Source organism: Anopheles maculipalpis, chromosome 3RL, assembly GCF_943734695.1.
Source record: "Anopheles maculipalpis chromosome 3RL, idAnoMacuDA_375_x, whole genome shotgun sequence".
Lineage (NCBI taxonomy): Eukaryota > Metazoa > Arthropoda > Insecta > Diptera > Culicidae > Anopheles > Anopheles maculipalpis.
Window position 1 is genome coordinate 32,018,495 of NC_064872.1, and position 23,607 is coordinate 32,042,101.

Consider the following 23,607-nt stretch of genomic DNA (forward strand, 5'->3'; position numbering starts at 1 on the left):
GTCGCTTCCTTTTGCATGATTTGTCACGTTGTAGTTGTGGGTTGCCGGTTGCATAAATTTAAATTCAATTTAATTTCCATTTTCAAGCGTCGATCGGGAAATTAAGATAATTGCAGCCTGTTTTTTTTCTCATAACTAAAAATGCATTTTCTTTTATTTTTCAGGTTTTAGCACTGCTCTGCGTTGCACTTCATAGATCAGTAACTTTGTAACGCAAACATGGAACATGATGTTGTGCGCAGATATTCGGATAATCGCGTTAAAATCTCTGGATGGGCCGAAAAAATTCAACAATATCCGTACGATTGTCCCTGGTGCACTGTAGGGGTGAGTACCTTAGAGAAGAGCTTTCGGAAAACTATTCACATAATCTTCACCGCAGCGAGCCGCTTATCGAACGTTCGGATACACCACCAAACACTTCATACCACGCACCAGTACACAGGCGATGAGTGATACCGTCTGGGGTCACTTTCAGCACCGCCAGTTGGCCCAGAAGCGTGCGAAGAAAACCCACTGCTCTGAGGTTAAAGTGTGCCCGTACATTACCAGCTACCAGCATGACTATTTCGATCGGTTTCCAGCTTTCCGCAAGGTGCGTTTGGGTTCGATTGCAGAAGGTGCACATGCATGCAACGCAAACAGGCCAGTCGGATTCTCTTTCGGTGCATGCAAGTAATGTTTTCTCTAATTTTCAGTTGATGATGATAAATGCGCTGCACAGTGGAGCGAGCAAACGCAACCCCAGTCCGATGTGAGACGCTGTCTCTAAATTGAAAGATGATGATTATTTATACCCTCTTACGGGTTGTTTCCCATATGGTGCCGTGCTTACCAATGTAAACCATGGTAAAATTTAAATCCAAATAAAGCGAACCAGATGTGGAATGTGGTTGCAGATTTTGCTGTACATTTTTTAAACGATCTTTTGTGTTTGGTTTTCTGCTTTCATTTAAAATACATTTAAATGAATTTTTTTCTTAAATGATAGCAGTATCCCTAACCAAACATGCCCGGGATAAGGCAAAAACAGGGAGGAAATGGCCCATTAATTTAGTTTATATACACATATATTACCACATCACATGTGGTGTTGACAATGCAGGACGTCATACATAAAATAAATAAACATTTTAAAAATTGTGCAAGTATCCCAAAAAGTATTTTTTTAAAACTGAAGGAAGTATCGTATGACTTTACTTTAAGCCTCACTATACGTCGTACAACATTAAACTTTAAACATGACAATAAATCCCACACAACCATCTACTTCTTCTTCTCCTTCTTGAGCTGCTCAGAGCTGAGCACCCCTAGATACCATGGCTCGGCTCGGCCTAGGTCTGCAGTCATCTTTCCACGGCGCCCTTAGATCTTTGTCTCCACTTGAGGTTTGAATCCACATGATCCAGCCCACTATCTCGCCGGGTTACTCTACGCCTCGTAGTACAGCATCCTCATAAAGTGCTGGAACTATCGTATCCTTCCGGCTTTGACTACAGCTAGCTCACGGTTCATTCTCCCTCGCCGCACGCCCTGCTCGCACAAACCGCCAAAGATAGTCCTTAGCATCCGCCGTTCGAACATGGCGAGTGCATTTTTCGTCCTCCGTCAGCATAGTCCAAGACTCGTACCCGTAGAGGACTACCGGACGTATCAAGGTGCGGTAAATTGTGCATTTCGTGTGTTGTTGGAGTCTTCTGGATCGCAGGAGTTTGTGGAGTCCATAGTAGTCACGATTTCGCTTTACAAGGCACCTTCGGATTTCGCTGCTTACGTTGTTGTCCGAAGTTACGATCGTACCAAGGTAGCAGAACTTCTCTACCAGCTCAAGAACGTACCAGCTATCGGGTTCAGACTCTATCACGGTCAAAGCATCCGGCAGACAGGTAAGCTTGTCTTCGTCGCATTGATCCTCAATCTAATCCTATTGGCCTCTCGTTTCAGTCGGGAGTACGCTTCGCACAATACCGCCTAAATTACCATTTCTCTTCTTTGAATATTCTAATACCAAGAGAATACTACAGGGTGATCTAGATTGTAAAAGACATCAGAGGGTGGCGAATTGAGATGTAATTGTGTTGTTCATAAGTTCGCCAGAAAAACCAGGATTTTTAATGCAACAGGTGATCAGTGATGAGCGCACTCAGCGCCTATTCGGCCTCCATTGATGATCAAGAGGGTAGAGTTGCTGATCGCTATAGGATGTTCGGTAGGAATCCGAAACCGAATATAACCCAATTCCTCGTCGATCGTGAACACAAGCTATCAGTAAATAAATTCATTCAGGGTTTTTTTCCAAATTTTAATGTTTGTTTTTGTCAAATTTAATGCTAAGTTGTTTTTTTTATTACTCATATTGAACTTTCTTCAGAATATTTTACTATGGCTGTATTTCCGTTCAGTGAACATCTCTCTCCTTGGGTTTACAGTAGGTCATGCCGACCATCGAATGTTTCGGTTAGTCAGTCCTCACTACGGAGGAACGGTCCGGATTTGATTTGAGCATTCAACTGTGTAAAGACCGGAGCCACTATTGCCACAGCCGCTGGACCACCCAACCATGTCAGTAATCAGACCTACTACATCAGACTCCAGCATCATGTGAATTGATTGACGTGAAGTTAGTTTAATCTGACCATATTTGATTCTTGCGTAAAAATAATCCAAACACTCAATTAAACTCAAAACCATTAAGATTGCAGTTAAGTCGTTAAAACAAAACCACAAAACGATTTTAACCAAACGAGCTTCAGAGTTACTATCATATGCTCCTTCATAGGCATGTCGATTATATCTTCTGTTATATAGACTAACGGGGTATACGAACTACTTAGTACAGGAGTATTTTCAAGGCACTGAGCTTTAGCATTGTGAGCTAAGAGGTTTACAAAGAACTAGTAATGTCATGGAACAGGTCCCCAGCTTTGCGGCAAAGTAGTGTTATGGGTCACTATTAGCATGCCCATTTCAATAAATATAAATCTATTTTCTTTGCTTGCTCAATGCGGAAAATTCTACCCTGCGGAAAAGTCTGATCCGCTTATTGCAGTTCATTGCTTTAAAATATGTTAGAAAACCTTTCTCGCTTCTAACAACAATGGCTAGCATATGGCTTGGGGTACAGTCTTTCATAAAGGAAGACGCTTACAAACGATCAATCGCACAACAGTATCCTCCCAACGGATGTGTATGCGTGTGTGGATTCAGCATTTCCAAGAACACTATCTATACCACAATAAATGATACGCAAATAAGTAAGGGCGAACCCATTAAAATGGTTGGGTCTTTCTCTCCCACTCGAGGGACTTTTAAATCCCCCTTTATTACTACCACCACCTACCGTATTGGTTGTGTACCACTGCAAAAGCATTAGTTTTGTCCACGTGTCCACGAGCTTCATTTAAGCGTGGAATGGGTGGAAAGGATGGGCCGGACAAACGGACGGGTTTTTCAATTTGCTCGCCCTTCCTCGAAACACGAATGTTGCGCACCTCAACCATTTTTCATTCACCAATTCAAAGACCGTTGAAAAGTTTGGCCGCATCCATTTCATATTTTTGCGTTCAATTTATCTCCCGGTTTGAAGGTTGCTTTGCCCGCACAGCACATTTCGCCCGGCGTTACACCGCTACCACGCTGCCACCAATGGAATTCAAATGCCAGATCGACCATCTCCTTTCGGTGCAGCTTCTTTGGCATGTTGACGATAAACTTTCCCTGCCTCGATCCGAATCGGTGATGCAAAATCTGTTTGGTAACACACACACACAGAGAAGAAAAGGTCCCATTCTATACCGCGGATCCGGTCTTTTTTGCTGGCCACTTTGATTCAAGGATGTACCATTCCGGTAGCAAGTTCCCGTACATCCTTGGAGCGTGTGTGTGTATTCAACCTTCAGCCACAACATGCACAATTGCTGACGACGGTTCCAATAACTGTTTGTTTTGCTAGCGGCTTTTGGGGACACCGATCCACCGGTCCATTGGCTTTACGGTGCCACAAGAAAACTATTGACATTTTTTTCCCGCTGTTCTTGCATGGAATAGAGGATAAAGTGGATGCCATTTTTCATATTTCACTACTAGCGTTTGTGTTCATTTACAACCATTGGAAAATTGTTCTTTCTCTTGGGAGAAATGCAAAACGAGAGAGAAAAAAACACCTATCCCAAAGAAGAAAGGACCCAAAGACCTGCACAACCAACGCCGAGAAGAAGTGACAGCAAAAGGGTGGAAGATAAAAAGGTGGAAAGCATCTACCGTAAGCTGTGTCGAAAACGGGCAAAATCTTACATCCGAAAAGTCTGCTGGAAAAGGGATGCTGGAAAATTGGTCCCGCGAGATGCTTTTGGGGGAGATCGCGGGAGAGGAAAACCCCGGTGCCGGTTTGGCAACTTTTGTGCCGTGTCGATGACGACTTTGTTTATCACCTCGATGGTGCTGTTTTCTCAGCTATTTCGCCAAGGCAAAAGTTTGTCCACAACCGCAACTGGCACACGCATTGACAAGCGTACGACCCGAAAGGCACGAACCGTAGGTGATACGTAAAGTGCTTGGTACAGATTTTTGATATTGCAAAACTTACAAAGAAAAATTTGCAGGGGTTCAAAATATTAACAAAACAAATCATATTCAGAACAAATAACTGCTCGTATTAACAACCCTTTTAGAAGCCTTGTATAAATTACCCCTGAAGCGATAAGCTGTCCATCAATATGTTATTCCTACTGTGATATCTCAGCGGATAACCTAACGCAATGTACTGAACACGGTAATCCTGTACGCACAACTTTATTGGTTGCGACTTAACTCATTCGCGGTTTTCATCAGACTGACCCACTCCACTCGGTCACAAATAAATTTCATAATTCCCTCTCTTCTCTCACTCTCTCCTTATCTCTTCATTCCCTCTCTGTTCCCCCTTAACGTGGTCCGGCGAACAGCCGCAACTCGCTTGCCTCGCTTCTCTGGTCCGTCCGACCACACAAGCCGCCCGCTTGCATTCTACGGTGGGTTTCGCGGAATTCTGGCCGGTGTCGATGAGATCGAACAACAATTGCGGGTGCCGCCGTTCCAGACAATTGTCGCCAAAACAGATCCCACTCGGACAGCCTTCCGTTCGCTCCTCACCCCGCACCTCTCTCTCCTTCCTCAGCCCGCCATTCTCGCCCGTTCCTTAGACCGCGCATCTCGCTCGTTCCATCGAAATGGAACATCCTCCCGGCCAGGTTGATGCTACGGATCTATAACTGGAAGAAGAGCTAATTTATGAACAGGACGTTTAAACTCACCACTCCTTGTCTTCACATCCACTACCCGGATCAATCCGTCCTCGCCCGGGAACACCCTTGCAATGCGTCCCAGCTTCCACAATTGCGGGGGCGTATTATCCTCCTTTATTAGAACCAATGCTCCCTCCTTTACGTTGTCCTTTATTTTGGTCCACTTGTATCTAGTTTGCAGTTCGCACAAATACTCCCTTTGCCATCTATTCCAGAATTGCTGCCGCAGTTGTTGGATTCTCTGCCATTTATTCAAGCGACCTTCAGGCATATCTAAATAGGATGGTTCTGCAACTCCAATCAAGGGACGATCAATTGTAAAATGAGCTGGAGTAAGGCATTCCAAATCGTTAGGATCATTTGAGTGAGCATACAATGGCCTTGAGTTTAAGATGGCTTCAATTTGGCATAGAAGCGTGCTAAAATCAGTTATTGTTAGAGATGCAGATTTATAAATCTTCTTCAGTACACTCTTAACACTCTTGACCCCTGCCTCCCAGATTCCTCCAAAGTGAGGGGCACCAGGGGGTATCATTTTCCATACGATCTCCTTTTCTTGGCAATACTGGAAAATGCCTTGGCCTGTCGCCTCCTTCCTAAACATCTCATACAGCTCTCGTAGTTCATTTTTTGCTCCGACAAAATTTGTCGCATTATCACTGAAGATTTCTTCAGGTATTCCTCTTCTTGATACAAATCGTCTCAAAGCTGAGAGAAAGGCACCAGTTGATAAGTCCTCCACTGCTTCCAAATGGATCGCCTTAGTCACCATACACACGAATACACATATGTATCCCTTTATTGCCGCAACACGACGTATACCGGATTTCAGCATAATTGGCCCAGCAAAGTCAAGCCCAACTCGTTGAAAGGTAGGAGCAGCTGTTACACGGTAGCTAGGAAAATCACCCATCTGTTGTTCCAAAGTAGTTGGCTTGCTTCGGAAACAGGTAATGCATTTATGCAGAACCATTCGAACCGTTGATCGCGCATTGACAACCCAAAATTGCTGACGAAGAATCGCAATCACTCCAGATGGCCCGACGTGCAAATTTTCACGATGAATTGTTGCAATTAAACGATGTGTAATCACATTTCGATTTGGAAGAAGAAGTTGATGCTTGTTTCCAAAAGCCAGATTTGCATGTCTTATACGACCTCCTACCCGCAGTAACTCACCCCAGTCCAACCTTGCTAACCATAGCTTTTGCATCAAAATCTTTGCCAACACAACCACTGGAGAAATAAGCCCCAATGGGTCAAATATTTTTGCAATGGCAGACAGAACCTCTCGTTTGGTAGGTGTTCTGCCCTTAGACGGTACCTTTGTCAAAAATATAAATTCATCATTCATCGGATTCCACATCAAACCTAACGTTTTGATGATTTCGTTAGCTTCACAATCGCCGATTTTTGTTAGAGCATCCCGATCTTCAAATGGTATCGATTCCAAAAGCCTTTCATCATTCGCTGACCATTTATGAAGTGTCATACCCGCCTTTCTAAACACCTCAATGAGTTGCACTTGTGCAGCATGGACAGTCTCGATATCATTTGCCCCAAACAATCCATCGTCGACATAAAAATTCTCTTCAATAATGCGACTGGCTAAGGGAAAACCTTCTCGTTCATCTCTCGCTAGCTGCAACAACGTTCGCGTTGCTAGAAAAGGTGCTGCTGCCGTTCCGTAGGTCACCGTGGTAAGCTCAAGCACACGCAGTTGTTCATTCGGCGAAGCTCTCCAGAATACTCGTTGTAGCGGGCTGTCGCAGGGATCCACCTTTATCTTAGGGCCGGTCATCATAACGTCGTTCAAAGACAAGCCGTTTACCTTCGCCGAAGCATCGAACACCACACGGCACTTGGTAGTGTTCTTGGCCGGGTTCAATACAGCATGATGCGGCAGATACCACCTTTTCACGGAGCCATCGTCCTCACTTTCATCAACCACTCTACAATGCCCTAACTCCTCGTATTCACTCATAAACGCTTGATATTGTTCACGTAACGATGGATTTTTCAACAGTTTTGTTTCCAACAAATAAAACCTACGCAGCGCTACACTTCGCGAACAACACAATTGGCTTATCGATTCCCTTAAAGGCAACTGCACAACATACCTGCCACTGGATTCACGATAATGTGTCTTCACAAAATGTTCTTCACATATCTCGTCTTCCACCTTCACGGAACGCTCACTTGTCACATCTTCAACTTCCCAAAACCTTTGCACTATTGTTTCCAAATTTTCTTTTGTCACAACATTTGTGTACACCTCACGCTCTTTGTGTATTTCCGCAACACGTCCACCTATCACCCATCCGAAATGAGTGTCCGTCATCATGGGAAGTGTTTTTGCCAATTTCACTGAACCAGATGCCATTATTTCCGAAAGACAATCCATTCCCAATAAAATGTCTACACAACTTGGATTGTTGAAATATGGATCGGCCAACATCGATTTATCAGGCAAATTCCACTTCGACGTATCGAAATACACAGAGGGTATTCTACCTGTTATTTCACGATACACAAAACATGTCACGTCCATAGCAAAATCACTACACCGAGATTTCACTGTAAAAGTACACCTTTTCTTCACCGAAGATTCAACGTTGCCAATCCCCTTAACCGGTACGTTCACGTTTACCAAATTTACGCCTAATTTCGTTGCAAGCGCTTCAGTCACACAACTGATTTGCGATCCACTGTCCAACATCGCACGACACAACAACACCTCTTTGTTTGGTAATTCCGCGTAAAGCAAGACGGTTTGCAAGAGAACAATACTTCCCGCCGCATCGGTATTGTTCACATGCTGGCTCGCGCTCACTTGTTCGGGTTCCCTTGAAACCGGTTCTGGACCGTTGTCCCAATGCAATACCGTGTTGTGTGGTCTGTGGCACCTGTTACATTTCAAATGCGATTTGCAACGATTTCGCCAATGTCCCGGTTTTAGGCAAATTAAGCAAAGACGCTTCGATCTAATAAAACTTTCCCGATCCTTTCCATGCAGTCGCATCAGCTCAGAGCACTTGAACGTTTCATGGGCACCCTTACACAATTCACACACAACTACACTGCACACGGTTGTAGCTGCATTCGATCTCATAGGCGTAACACCACTTGAGCTGGGCCCTTTCGAAACAAAACGTCCCCTTTGCCCCGCTGCAACATTTCCTTGGCACCTTTCTAGAACCGACACTCTTTCTTTTAGGAAGCACAAGGTTTTTTCATAACAAGGAAGTTCGTTTCTAGGGACACTCGCTTCCCATAGTTTCTTTGTTTCAATATCTAACGCATTCGCTATCAAATGTATCACCATCGCACACGACAGACCGGTAAAGTTTTCACCTAAATACTTTAGATTTTCCACGTGACTTTCAACCGATTCAACCAAACCGCGCAAACCTACATAACTTTCCTCATTCACTTTTTTCAAATTCAAAAGTCCACTAATATGTAAGTCTACCATACGCCGTTTGTTATCATAACGTTCGGATAACAGTTGCCACGCACGTTCATAATTACCGTCGTTTATTGTTTTCTCATCTATTACCTTGGCAGCCTCACCACTCAAGGCCTTTTCAAGATGATACAACTTGATACGCGAATCTTCACTACCTTTGTCAACAATATCTTTGAATATTGTTTTAAACCGCGCCCACTCCTCATACTTGCCACTGAACGAAGGTATTGGCCGAGGAAGCGGAGCATTCACAATCACTGACGAAACGCTAGGAGCAGGTATCAATGCTTTTGGTGAAATGGACTGTGCCGCAAGGGCTTCAGATGCACTTTCTATTTCCATCATCACCTCCTCATGCAATTTCACTGTCTCCTTAAACTTGTCGTCATGCACTTCACTTTCGTCATGTTTTATGATCTCACCATAATGTTTGTTGTGTTCTTCTAAAGCACTATCTGCCTTCTTCCCGAACACTTTGCACTGTACCGCGGTCAGCGCCTTTCCCTCTTCCTTCGCCTGCACAATGTTGTCCCTTATGCGAATCAATTCGCCATACGCAAGGTCACGCATGTGCACATGCGGCCTTACAGCAACAATTACATCCACCCAACCGGGTTGTGGCGCCGGCTTTACGGTTGGAGTGCGAGACGTCCGAGGCGTTCGAGTCATGATGATGCGATTTTTACCGATATCCAAAGCACAAAGGGTCAATATCCGAAGTTCGAAGGACCAATGTGATATCTCAGCGGATAACCTAACGCAATGTACTGAACACGGTAATCCTGTACGCACAACTTTATTGGTTGCGACTTAACTCATTCGCGGTTTTCATCAGACTGACCCACTCCACTCGGTCACAAATAAATTTCATAATTCCCTCTCTTCTCTCACTCTCTCCTTATCTCTTCATTCCCTCTCTGTTCCCCCTTAACGTGGTCCGGCGAACAGCCGCAACTCGCTTGCCTCGCTTCTCTGGTCCGTCCGACCACACAAGCCGCCCGCTTGCATTCTACGGTGGGTTTCGCGGAATTCTGGCCGGTGTCGATGAGATCGAACAACAATTGCGGGTGCCGCCGTTCCAGACAATTGTCGCCAAAACAGATCCCACTCGGACAGCCTTCCGTTCGCTCCTCACCCCGCACCTCTCTCTCCTTCCTCAGCCCGCCATTCTCGCCCGTTCCTTAGACCGCGCATCTCGCTCGTTCCATCGAAATGGAACACCTACTTTCTAATGAAACGTACTAGCGCCTTAATTTAAGCTTAAACAGGATTTACCAAATACGCTCTGGCCATGTAACAACCATTATGACTTCACTGTAACGTTGCTTCAAATCATAGGCCAACTTTGTAAACTTAAAAAGGAAAAAAATGTCCACTGAAGAGCAGTTTGTATCTCTGCAAAAAAACACTTTTTTTTCCTGTAGAATTTTGCATAATTAACCCATTTACTGAATTCGACTGGGCGGCCGAATTCGCCGTGGGCGGCGGAGGTAATGTACGCGACAGCGGCGCCGGACTTTAAATGGTAGGAGCATGATTCAAATCCCATCCGTTCCCTCGTAGTGAGGTCTGACTTTCCAACTAAGTGGTATCAATAAGTCTAGTAAGCCATTCAATGACCAGCGGGACCTAGTAGGTCCTTAAGCCAAGAAGAAGCAGAAGACTTTAATCGACGTGTTTCCTTCTGCAGCATTGATCACCTCGCACTGGATATAATCAAATCCAGAAATGGTAGACCGACACTTCGCTGGGTTTTTGTAGAGATAAAGAAGGAAAAATGAAACTATGCTCTTCTGCACATTTACAATGCCATTACCAATGCCAATGTCTCCTATTTTTACAATGCCATTTACATCACGTTGAACTGTTATTTTCTTCTAACTATTATTTAATTTTTAAAGAAAAAGATCTACTGTAGACGATGCGGGATCAATATCAACTAATGTTGATATTTATCCCGAATAACTTATATCAACCAATATCAACTTAAACCCGATTCGGGTCGTTTCTGTTACACAAGAGGACCGGAATTAAAATCCCATCCGGGTCGTTCCCCGCGCAGTGTGGGGATTGACTTTAGTGCTAGTGTGAAGCCATTAGAAGAAGGAATAAGGATCGTTTCTTTGTATGTTGACGGGAATAAAGGGTGCCCTCGAAAGTATAAGCACGATTAAAAAATTAGACGTAAAATAAAACCTGTTCCAGAAACTGATTGTTTATTTGATAAACAGTGTTAGTGGTGTGTTCTGGACTACTTCCCAAAACAATAATTTCAAAATATTCAATCGTATCCTAATGATCGCACTTTTGATCTGACGCCTCCCATCAGGTTCAGCAAAGACTTTTCGACACTTTCTTCCAGTCTTTTTGAAAACTGTCGATGTTCTCCCGCAGTTTTTAAATGCTTTCTCAAGTGTGACTTTGGTTAGCGTTCAAAATAACTCAATCGGGATGTTTGGGGTATCAATTTCTTCATACGATGCGATCGTGTATCTGGCATAGTGAACAGAGGCCAAATCCGGCCAAAACAACACTGGACCTGGGCATGTTTTCGTATCATAGGGCAGCAAACGTCGGTTCAAACACACTCGGATGTAGGTATCGGTCCTCGTCGTCTTCATTGTCCGTTTTTTATGTATCCCCCCTCTTGAGCCACATCGCGAATGGAACTTGTTGATCGACAGGACCAGGGTTTCGGCCTCTTTTCGGCGCATCCTCGAAGCTGGAATGTTCCCAAAACATTCGGATGGGGCGGTTCGTTCGGCCCCGATACTCACACCTTCCGATTTCGCTAATTGACTTAGCGAAATGTTAGGAGTCGAGCACTATTTGTATACAATGCTTTTGCGTTTTGCGACGGAAATGGCTCGCATTTTAAAAGACGCTATTAGAAAAAAATGATTTCAATGCACTAGCTAGTAGCTTTGATTGTAAACAATCAAGAATATCAAGCTGTTTTACGGCATCCGTTTACTAGAAATGGAACGTAAAACACGATCAACAACCAAAGTAGATCTGGACCATAGCCACACATCCAGAACCGTTCAAGGCCGGATATAGGTAAAGAATACGGACGAATTTTGAGTCCCTCAGGTACTTACCTTACGACCTTTGCTGTTCTAATAAATGCTATTTTATGTATGCCGACGATATGAAAATATTTATGCCAGTGAAAACAATTAACGACTGCAGGATGCTAGAGAATGTTGGATTGCGTTTCAACAGTTGGTGCTCATCAAACTTATTGGAACTGCGCGTTTATAAGTGTTATTGGCAGTGGGAATTGACGACTGCAGGATGCTAGAGAATGTTGGGTTGCGTTTCAACAGTTGGTGCTCATCAAACTTAGTGTAACTGCGCGTTTATAAGTGCTATTGGCCGTGAGAACAGCACACTAGGGCTAATATTTAAGATGATGAAATACTTTGACGATCCCGTATGCGTGAAAACACTGTAGAGCAGTTTAGTTAGGCCCATTTTAGAGTACGGTTCGAATGTTTGGTGCCCTTATGCCGGAACAAGGGTAAATAGATAAAAGGCCTTCCAACGCAAATTTTCCCGATATGCCATCCCAAAGTAAGGGATCGTACCAATTTATTTAGTTTAATTTTTTTTAAACAATAGACAATTAGTAATGCTCATTGTTTCAGTCATCACACATGGTGTTGACAATACACCCGAGAGCCTTCATACTCAAATATTAACAAATAAATAAATAAATAAATGTGTCTGTCTGGTCTGGTGTCTGAGGATCCTAAAGCAAAAGAAAGGAAATCATCAGAAAATTAAAATAAAACCGAATGTTTTTCGGTTTAATGTGTTGTTTCTCTTTTGTTTAATTTCATTGTTTCACGTTCTATTGCACACCAACTCTACATCCCCATACAGTTCTTCCTTAGTTTTCTTGGAATATTAGTGAAAATTAAAATTATTTAATATTCCTTACACATCTGATGTCTGTACATCGGATGGAAAACAGTCAAATTACTTTGGGATAAGTATTTATTTCTTGTCATACAACTTTTATTTTAGCATCAATCTGCAATCTTTCATCTATGTTAAGTCTAAAAGATCGAAATACAGTTATCCTCAGTAGAGTAAAATAATAAAAATAAAATACTTCTTTTAAAATAGTTCAACCGAAAAGTACCCTGGGTGGGTCACTTTTAGCTTGTCCCTCATATCAATTTGTCCAGTTAGCCGTACAGAATATGTCTCTGATTGTCATACACATTCGGGCACATTGATGCAGTAGCATGCAGCGGCAGAAGTAAGGCAACTGATGGACCGTAGCATACACACAAAAAAAACCTCTAACGATACCAGTAAAGAACAGTACCTTCTTTAGATGAATTAGTTCCCAGAGCTGAGGGAACGGGTGCAGCCAACAACAAAAAAAATTAAATAAAACCAACCAGTCTTCAAATCTCAAATGAAACGGCAACAAGACAACCAAAGAAAAGACAAACAGAAACGAAAATCGGGAGCAAAACCATGGGGAAGAACAAAAAAAAAACTTTCAATCCACTGATAATCCTTCAAGAGTGTTTTTCTCTTTTATGTCGTTTTTTTTTCTTTTCTTTTTACTTCTTGCACTTGGGTGCTCTGTTTTCTCTGTTTCGTTTTCTGCCAAAGCTGCTTTCTATCTTTCAAATTATCTTAATTGCAACAGTATGGAAAATTGAATTATGTTTACGAGAAAAGAAAAGAAAAGTTACGCGCTCGGGCCAGTTTCTTTGCCCAAGTCTGCCGAAGTGCGCTACGCGGACGCGGTGTGCGGCGGTGCTTTCCTTGCTTCGTTATGGTGCTGATGCTATTTCTTTACTTTTACTCAGTCCAATTCCCAGGAAACGTGGAAAACAGACCTTTTTTTCCTTCTGTTGCAGTTTTCTTACACATTTCGTGATGATGGAAAGGGTTTCGGTTTAACAAGCTGTAGCCATAGTCGGTACCGTTCGATGGTCCCTTGTCCAAACGAATCGAACCGGATCTGGGCAATCCGAATCGTTGTGTGTGTGTGTTGGCGAACAACGCTCGCAGTGCTTGTTCCTCCCTTAGGAAGACGACGGCGATTTGGCCAAAAACTTTTGTTTACTTCGGATCGTCTTCCGGTAGGCAGATTTTTCCGTAAACAGTTTGCATTTCCGGTGCTGCTTGTTCAAGCGGTACAGAGCTGCTCGGCTGGATGGATGGGATAGTAATCGAACAACGCAGCGCAATTCTCGTCATCCCCGGAGACGTCCCGGAGCCCGAGTTGATTGGTCGTGAATTGTTCGATGATCGAAGTTAGGACAACTCACTTATGCGAAGGAGTTTGGGCTTGATCAACTGCCGTACCGGCACACGGCACCAAGCGCAAACACACTCACTTCCGCACCACTGCACTAATGAAGTGAAGCATCTGCCCGTTGGAATTTCATTTATTATGCGTTTGATTGAGAGGAACTCTTGCTGGCAGCCTGTAATTAGTTCTCCACCGGCTACTGATTAACGTAATCAGTTGGTGAAACGGTTTTATTCGTGTGGATACCGCCGTGCGTGTGGACTGCTTTTTTTTTTGTTGTTGCTGGAAAATGGCACCCCAACAATTTTGAAGATGCCGGCGAAGCGAACCGTGTCGTGAAACAATTTAGTCCTTGATAGTGCTCGCAAGGGCATGACGTGAGTGAACGGCCGTAATGGAAATTGTTACCCAAATGTTATCCCGAATGCCTGCTTACTGTACTGGTTGTTTTTTTTTTAATTAATCCTAAAACATTAGCCTACATTTAAAAACATTAAAGTGCCTCTAGGTGCCGGTTAGTAGTTCAGGATGACACGGGAAAACTGAAACAGCAAAAAAAAGGGAATCCGGCGTGGAGTGGAACAAAGTATTAAACCAAATTCTTAAAGCAAATGATTTCGATTCGCTACATGCGTCATGGAAGATAAATTCCAATTTAAAACGTACCCATAATCATTGTCCACTGCAGATTGTGAGCATCCCGGTGTCACATGATGTTATGCAGCTGAACGAGCAGATTGGGAGCGTAATATAATTACTAGTGCGAAACAAAGCGCTGATTTAAAGCTGCATCAAAGGCTGGGTGGAAATTATTTAATTTGCTACACAATTTCAAGCAACTGCTAAACCCCTGAATCATCGTAGGAGGTTGAACATGTCCTTGTATTCTTAATTATATTTTTTGGTATTTATGTTCATTTTTTTTTTATATCTGACATTGTCGCTCTAATACAAAAATATCAAATTGTTTGTAGTATTTTTAATTCCTACGTAAAGCTGTAGAAACAAGCAACATTAGCCGTATACTAAAACCAAACGCATTAAATCGGTTAAAATATCTGTTATGTGTTATGCTAACTGAACACCATTACTGACAACACTAGCTGGTCCTGTTATGAGTTCCTCTGCTCTCGTTCATAGTTTAGCTAACCAAGTTTAGGACCAAGTTTAGTTCCTTTACATTGGGAACCATTTTTTATGCTTCTAATAATCCAAATAGTATTCAGTTCCTGTGCCCATCGGCAATTTTATGCTTTAAAGCTCAACATTTGTCCCTCTAGCCGCAACACATCAGATAGTCCTATGCCTATCGGACCCTCTCTATCCATTAACCACTCTCATTTTATCTGGCTCTTATTTCTTTATTCCAGAATGCTATTTTTTATTATTTGCTATTATTGGCTATTTTGCTATTATTAGGTGCGCAAATAGCCATAACCAGGAAGAAAAGGGCCATTTTTTCATATGTTGTTTTTTACTCGTGACATTTTTATTTGTTGAAATTGGGTTAATAAAAGTATTGGCCATTATTATTTATTACTTTCTTCCACCTTTCGGGTAAATCGCGGATTCCTTTTCGGAAAAAATTATACGTTTTGCGACGCAATCCAGATGTCCAACCAATTCTGGATCTGTTCATAGGAGGAGAACTACTGGTCAGCCAATCCATGTGCCATGGATCGGAACAGATGAAAATCCGATGGTGCCAGATCCGGTAAATACGGCCGAGCCGAGCCGAGATGTTCGGCCGAGCTGATGATGTTGGGGTAGGACAGGGGGATCACGATGATTTTTTGCGCTTAAGATTGCTGTAAAAAATCCACTTCTCGTCTCCCGTCACGATTCTGTGCAAGAACCCCTTTCTGTTGTGCCGTTGAACCAGCAATTCACACATGAAGAGTCTGCGTTCAATGTCCCGCAGCGTCAACTCGTATGGTATCCATTTGCCCTCCTTCTGTATCATGCGTAACGCGTTCAGCCGTGTTGATATGGCCTGACGAGTTACCCCAAGCACGGTTGCAAGCTCTTCTTGCGTTTGGCAGTGATTTTCCTCCAGTAAAGCCGTCAATTCTTCGTCGGCGAACGTTTTGGGCCTTCCTTCACGTTGAGCATCCTCCACGGCGAAGTAATTGCTTCGAAAGCGTCGAAACCAATCCCAACACCTTGTTTCGCTTAGAGCAGCATCGCCGTTAACACTCGAAAGCTCTCGATGCCGCTTCGGCTGCCGTTTTCTTCGCTCGAAACAAAAACAGTAATACCTTCCGCATATGGCGCTTATCTGGCTAAAAATCAGACATTTTCAAGAACTAGGAACTTTTACTCGCACGAAATAATCACTAACCCAAACCCAAACTTGATTTATAACGTTTGTAAACGTCAAAATCGCGCCACAGTCCACATCGATCGATTTCAAAACGGCCGTTATTTATTTGCATTTTTGCATACCAATACCATACAACACTCATACAGTAAGTCTAGTAAGCCATTCGATGGCCGGCGTTACCTAAGAGTTCATTTAGCCAAGAAGAAAAAGAAGTAGCCACGCCACTCTTTCATATGACTGTACGTTCTGGATATCGAATCCTATATGGGGACCGTTCGCCTGTTGCTAGAATAATCCAAGCTGTGCCACATAACAGTAACTAATTTTTTTACCTACTTCAGATCAAATGCCATTCTTCTTGCAAACTCGAGACGCTAGGTCTTCCAACATCCTATGGTGACAGGGTGGCAATAGTATCTGGTTGATCGTTCGACAAGTCTGTCAAATCTGACAAATCATCGACAAATTTGTCATCATGATCTTTAACCGATCGAAAGCCCCTACACTCTTCAGCTATGAACCAAAGGGACGGTTCCTTGTGAGAAAAGAATGTATCAAAGATTTGGGTGTATTTATTGATACGAGGCTGCCTTTTGAGGAACAGCTCGATCATGTTGTGGCAAGGTTCTAGGCTTGATTGCTAACATTGAACTAGAGTTCCGTGGCCCTTGCCTTTGCACCAAGCCTGCTTGCTGGATCCCGGGAACTGCTTCCGGCTTGGCCGATGGAGTATGCGGGTACAGTGTGAAACGATCCTTGGCGCGGGTTGAGTCCATTCGTACGCGCTTTACCCTACGCAGCTGGGATCGTAGCCTCGACTATAGGACCAGGTAACTGTTTCTTCATCGTTGGACTCCACAAAGCTATCATCGATTGTCCAGCGCTCCTCTCTTTGGTGGGTTTCTTGCCATGCTCTCAGCCACGAAGCTAGGACCTCGTCTGGCTCACGTAACCCTTTTGCTTGCATTCGTCGTCGTCTGTTTATTATAGTCATCTTATAAAGTCTTTAAAATTAAAGGACAAATCTTTACTACTAAAGTTAAGTAAAAACAATTGTTATACAAACTGTTTGGAAGTTCGGAAACAATAACTGTCACATAGTTCTTCGGTGGTCATTCCTGCTTTACGAAGCAGTTTGGGAAAAAATTCATTTTAAACCTAACTGCTAGAAATAAAGTCACGTAATGCCATGATTTTCATTCTTTCTCCCAGGCCCTAACCCCCCCCCCCCCCCCCCCCCCCCCGTCAGGATTCTTTCTTAAAATTTATAATCCAAAGTCGCCAACCAAGTTAAACCTTAAGCCGAAACAACCAAACACAGCTAACAAGCCGACAAACAAGCGTTTGATAGTTTGCTTTACGTACAAATACAAACAAAACTTGTGACGAAAAAGTTCGCTCTGTACCGGAATACACAATCCGACTCAGTTGTTTCAGTTTCTTTCGCTCGTTTCTGTTCTCGTTTTGCTCCTGCAAAACTGGACCGTGTTTCTGCTTTTTTTTTTGGCATGTTTTTCTCTTTTTTTGGCACAACTTGCCCAAAAAGCCAAACCGAAAACAATTAACCGTAAACAAAAAAGTGTAATTAAACTTACGAAGACAAAGTTCGGGGTTTGGCTGTCGGAAATGAAGTGAAAAATGAAAGTCCTGCTTTAGTGTTCCCTCTTACCTAAAACTGGACAAATCGAGCCAAAAACCACTCTCCCAAACGTTGCATCTCGACCGGTGCGCTGCCGTGGCTGTGGCATTGGTGTCCTCCAAGAAAGTACATAATTTTCTCGCTCGAGTACGGGTTATCACCGTCTCCCGCAATTAACTGTTCCGTGCTGCTGGAAGACTGTGTTGAGCTGTAAGGATGGACCAAACCCACGAACGAAAAGACAAAAAAATGACACAAACTTCCTCAAGGTTTTCATAAACCACCCCAACCCCATTCCCGGTTCATTTCCCTGGCTGCCATAATAAGACGAAGGGGTGGAAAAGACAACGACAGCGTCCTTATCCAGGCCTGAAAATATCTAGTCCAGCGAATCAGTTTTCTCCAAATTTCTGCCCACTGTCATCCATCGAAACCGTTTCTTCTCGAAGCGTTGTAAGAAAGGATGAGTGGACTCGCAAAAAAAAAAAAAAACAAACGTTTTGTATGACTCTTTTTCCCAACCAACCCCACACCCAACTTCAGCTGCATCGGAACAATTCGTATGCGCACTGTACCGTATGACTCTGCAAGCAGCGATTTGTTTAAGGATTTCCTTCGAGTGAGGCGAACAGAGAGCGAACCAAAAGGGAAAAAAGGGAGACAAACAAAGTAATTCGAGTCCAAATTTAGACACGCCTGTCCAAATGCCTCTTGACGCCCTGGCTTTCGGTAGGCAAGGGACAGTCGGGAACTAAAAATTCCACTAGGCAAACTAGCCAAGCATGGTGCCGGAACTGGTAGGGGATGGAGTTTCCGTGCATAAATTCCTGCACCTAACCGGGGCACGCTAGCAAAAGTTATGAGAGTAATTAAGTTAAAATAAATTATACAACCCTTCCTGTAGGCTTCTTCTTATTACACTTCAAGAGATTCTTCGTGCGCTTTTTGGTAGGTTTCTTTTTTTCTTTTTCATTTATTTTGGCTGATTGTCGAGTCATTCCAAAATGTGTACAAAACTGTAGTAAAAACAAACATTGAAATTCAACAAGACTATTTGACTATTTTGTGTGCACTTCTTTTCATAATGATCTAGCATTTTGAATTGAATTTACAAGAAAAAAGGGAATTATTGTACTGTTTTGAGTAAAAACTTTCGTTCCAGCATTAGTCCTTTACTGCATTGTGTTTAAGCAGACTGCTATAAATTAATGTAGAATTATACAAAACCTTATGACGAGCTTGAGACGTTTTCCAAAAGATTTGCCCGTGGCACGTACCTGGTCCATTTACGTCTTGTCCTAGATCTTGGAAAAGAGCTTCTTACATTGGTCCATAGCGCTAGTCACTTGATGTTCGCTCTGTTTGGCCAGCATGTATGACAATACATAAATATGCAAGAAACTAAGTGGCGAGAAGCTAGGAGACCCCAAAGTCTTATCGATAAAATCAGTCAAATTCTCTCAACACCACGCTTGAACGATATTCGCCATGTGGACCGGTGCACCGTCCTGTCGAAAGACGTAATGATCTTTCCGGTAGTGATACGGCCCTCCAAACCATCACTGAAGCGGCGCTTTGGAACCGCGGAATGTTTATGAGGACAGGGGGTAACCTGGTGAACGTAGACTTCCACAAAAGATCAGTTTGGACTTTGTGCGGCTGTCGCAACACAACGAATTTCTCATAAGAAAACAGAAACCTTTGGTCTGCGTGCCGCGAAAGTAGGATCCGTTACTCCGTAAATCTTACGTTTTTTGTATAATTTGTATCCCAGTTTGTGGTGTGATGTTGTGAGCAGTCCCGATCGACACATCCAAGTCAGCAGTTGTCTTGCGGGTCGAGCGGTTCATTTTTCGGTGATCTCTCTCCCTCTCTCGCACTACCTTAATGACTGCTAGCGTCCTCACTGAAATATGCCGTCCGGATCTCACGCAGTCCTTGGACGAGCCCGTCCAAGGACTCAAATGGATAGAAATATTTCAGTTCTATTATTGCTGAAACTGCTGTAATGAAGCGTTAAAAAAATTGCTCAGTTCTGCTTGTTAAACTGTACAGATCTTCTTGAGCGGTGTTAATAAAAGGCTACATGTTGAATATGGTTCAGAAATAGCTAGAAAATTTCCAATTTATCTCAAAAACCCTGTAATGTTCCGGCCAAATATTTAACTTAAACTGTGCAGTCATTTTATCATACAAAATGCCTTGGTTCGATGAGCTCTCTGTGGACTGTTCATTCATACAAATGATGTCTCGACTGATGTCGAATAATTTCGCATTGAATGCTCATCTACAGCGTATAACTCTGGCTGAGACGAAAGTATGTGGCTGCGGTAACAGATTCCACGATGTGGAACACCTTCTGTGGTCCTGCGTGGAATTTGAAACCGCAAGACCATCCTGGATGAGAGCAGAAGAACGTGTACAGAAATTAAAGCAGAGTTGGCAACCAGGAACCTCACCTATATAAGGATTATTTACCGACTCGGCAGAGACAACGGGTCATAGAACTCAGGTCATAGAACGTATATCTCGATGTTTGGAACAGTGAGGGTTTTTAGTCTGAACAATAATAAGACGTATTGTTCGGATTGTTTGTTCTGTCAAAACCGCTGATTGTTTTAAACATTGAGACACTCGTTCTGGGACCTGATAAACATTGTATCCTTCCAACCCTTAATCGTTTTCCACTATTCCTGTTTTTTATTTGTTATGTTGTCCATGTCTGAAGTGTTCGTTTTTTTTTTTTTTCGTAGTGCCACGGGTGAACCAATGACTAGACAATGGCATTCGGGGGCAATTTCAACACTGCCGTAGAAGGGATGCAGGCGATTTCCACAGTACAGTGCTTTCCAAATCACTCCAAATTTAGCCTTGACACGACTCGGTCTTCCTGCTGTGAGATGGAGCTTGCTGATCAATCTTGGGGCCGACGCTAATGACGCGGACCTGGAACTGTCACTGATGAATTGAAAAACCAACATGCAACAATCAAAAAAGGACTGAACAACAACCATGAATTACCCACCCATCCACAACCGAGTATGCCCGGGATAAAGTGAAGAATGTGGAGAAAATGTCTTATCAATATGTTCACATAATTTAGTCATCACAAACGGTGTTGACAATGCGGCACTGTACCGTGATTATTAATTTCAAATAAATAAAATAAATCAATATGATACAAAAATCCATTTCTTTCATTTTTAATCATGCAAGGCAACACAAAAAAAAGAGATTTTTTTTTACTAATTTTTATATTTCATACAAAGAAAATACACAAATGATGAGATAAAACCGAGACATAAAACGTGTGTCCGTAAAATACTTACACCACACACACATACCCACACATCTTCCAGTGCATTTAAGGCCAAATGGAAGAAACGGTGGTTAAATTTTGAAGTCTTGTATGTATTATAATTTTTGCGTGTATTTTAATTTAATTTTTCTTTATCACTCCAATTCTCTAAACTTTATAGTCTGAATTTTTTTCCACATAAATTTTGTTCTCCCAATTTGTTGTTCTAAGTTTTCCCAATGTAAACATTCTTCCATTTAACAGCAATACGATTGGAAGATGTGTGTTGCTCTGTTATTAAATGTTTAGTTTATACCTTGTAGTCGTGTGTGTGTGTGTGTGTGTGTGTGTGTGTGTGTGTGTGTGTGTGCGCGTGTATGTGTGTTTCGTTAAATTTTTGTATTGCGACACTTGTTTAAACTGGCCTGACAATATTTTACGCTGCTTTCGCTCTTATGCCCTACTAAGGACGAAAATGGAGGAAAAAGGACTCAGGCATGATTGGTGTGGGGATCGTTCGCCCGTATGGGCCCGTACAGCTGGCACAACAGGAAAGGAACCGGAAAGGGGCGAAAAGGACGGGACGGGTAGCTTTTGTAACATTATAATTCTGCTTCATGACTGAATGATGCTCATGCTCAGCGTGCGGCGCTGTTTTCTGTTTTCGAAACTTTACCAAACGTGTTTTTGCTTTTACTTTTGCGTATGTAATAGTGATAGTTTAATGTTTTTTTTTTCTTTTATTTTTCTTGATTTGTTTTTCACCTTGTTTGCTTTGAGCGTTTGCTTTGCAATAGTGATGATTCGTCGTTTATTACTAAAACGCACTACATTGATTTGAGACTTTTATAGTATTTTTTGGTTTTGTTTGCTTGTTTTTGCTTCGTTTGGTTTGGAAATGTTTTGATAAAGTATAGTAATTTTTTTGTTAGTTTTGTCTTCTTAAATTTAGCCAAATATATTAGATTTTTTTTGTTTTTGTTAAATGCGTTTGATAGCGCCATTCCATTAATGTTGTATATCTCTAGGGGTCAAAACCGTCTACGATTTTATATCGTGTGAACTTTTTGATTCTCTCACCAAAATTACGCTCCATCCATCATCGCTTGCCGTTCATTACAGTTGTTTTTCTTTTGCTTTTTGTTTTTGCCTGTTGTTATAGGTATGTTTTTGCCTGGATTCTCTCTACCTTTGATTTCTGCCTCAATGTGTTTGAATGAAACAAAAATTTTGTTTTGTTCTTTAAAAATTTTGTCACTTTTTCATTTGCAATTTTTCCGCTTTCAAATCCAGTTTCTTCCTTCTCTCTTTCAAGCTCGTTAATCACCATTCTTCAACAACTGTTCTTGGGTTTTCTTGTTCTGCTTTTGGCTTATGAGGTGCTTTCAAGTGTGCTATCCGTGTTGGGCAATGTGGTTTTATGCTTTTTCCTGTGCTTCCTTTTCGGTTGCTTTGTTGCATGTTTGGTAAAACAATTGTGGCCAGTCTATTGATTCGTTTTGGCTTGTTTGCATGTTGCTTTGGCGTCGTATGACGATGTAGTTGTCGGGCAATATTATTGGTTCTAAAATGGTTTGTTACACACGGAAAATGTAACATTTTGTTTGTTCATTGTTCATCGGAGAACTAGAAACGAAACCACCAAACTGAACTGCACTTGTGTTAACAGAAATGAAACAAACAAATGAGAGTAAAGTTTGTAAAACACAACACAACAAGAGATGCGCGATTATCGCATCTGTTTTCGTCGTACACTAAAGTAAGACTGATTCTCTTCTGCAAACGCTGCTACTCCTTCTTACCCTTTTTCGGCTTCCTATCTGTGTATAAATATAAGATGTGATTTTTAAATTCTTTCTGTTCTCTATTTGTATTTTGTTGTTTGGTTTCATTTAGCTGATCTGTTTTTGTGTTGCTGCTTTTCTTTTTAGGTTGGTAATTGTTTTGTTTTGTTTTCATTTTGTTTCTTAGACCCCTTCTTAGTTGCTCCGTCACATTTATCCTCTCCTTATTATTTCGTTTTGCTTCCATATGTTTATTTGATTATTAAAAAATTAATTTAAGTGTTCACGTTTACTTTATTACTTTGTATAATCGAAGGCAATATCAAGGTATTAATCATCTCATTTTACCATCTAACATACCCATCACGCTTTTCACTTCCAACTTAACGTTTCTTTTTTATCGTCTTTCATTCGTTTTATTTTACTGTGTTTCTTTCTCTTCCCCACTTATCAGAGTAGTAGTCTATTTATGTATCGAACTGGGCGTTCAATTTTATACAAATATTCATTTTAGAAGCTGGTAGCGAA

General features: G+C 42.2%; 1 protein-coding gene across 1 annotated transcript; it reads left to right on the top strand.

The window, feature by feature from the left end:
* The first annotated feature begins 219 nt into the window (after positions 1–219).
* Positions 220–1,975, top strand: LOC126560562 (uncharacterized). Its single transcript, XM_050216520.1, has 4 exons — positions 220–327; positions 383–595; positions 699–754; positions 1,945–1,975. The coding sequence occupies exons 1-4, from the start codon at positions 220–222 to the stop codon at positions 1,973–1,975; spliced, it is 408 nt and encodes a 135-aa protein (XP_050072477.1).
* Positions 1,976–23,607: the final 21,632 nt, after the last annotated feature.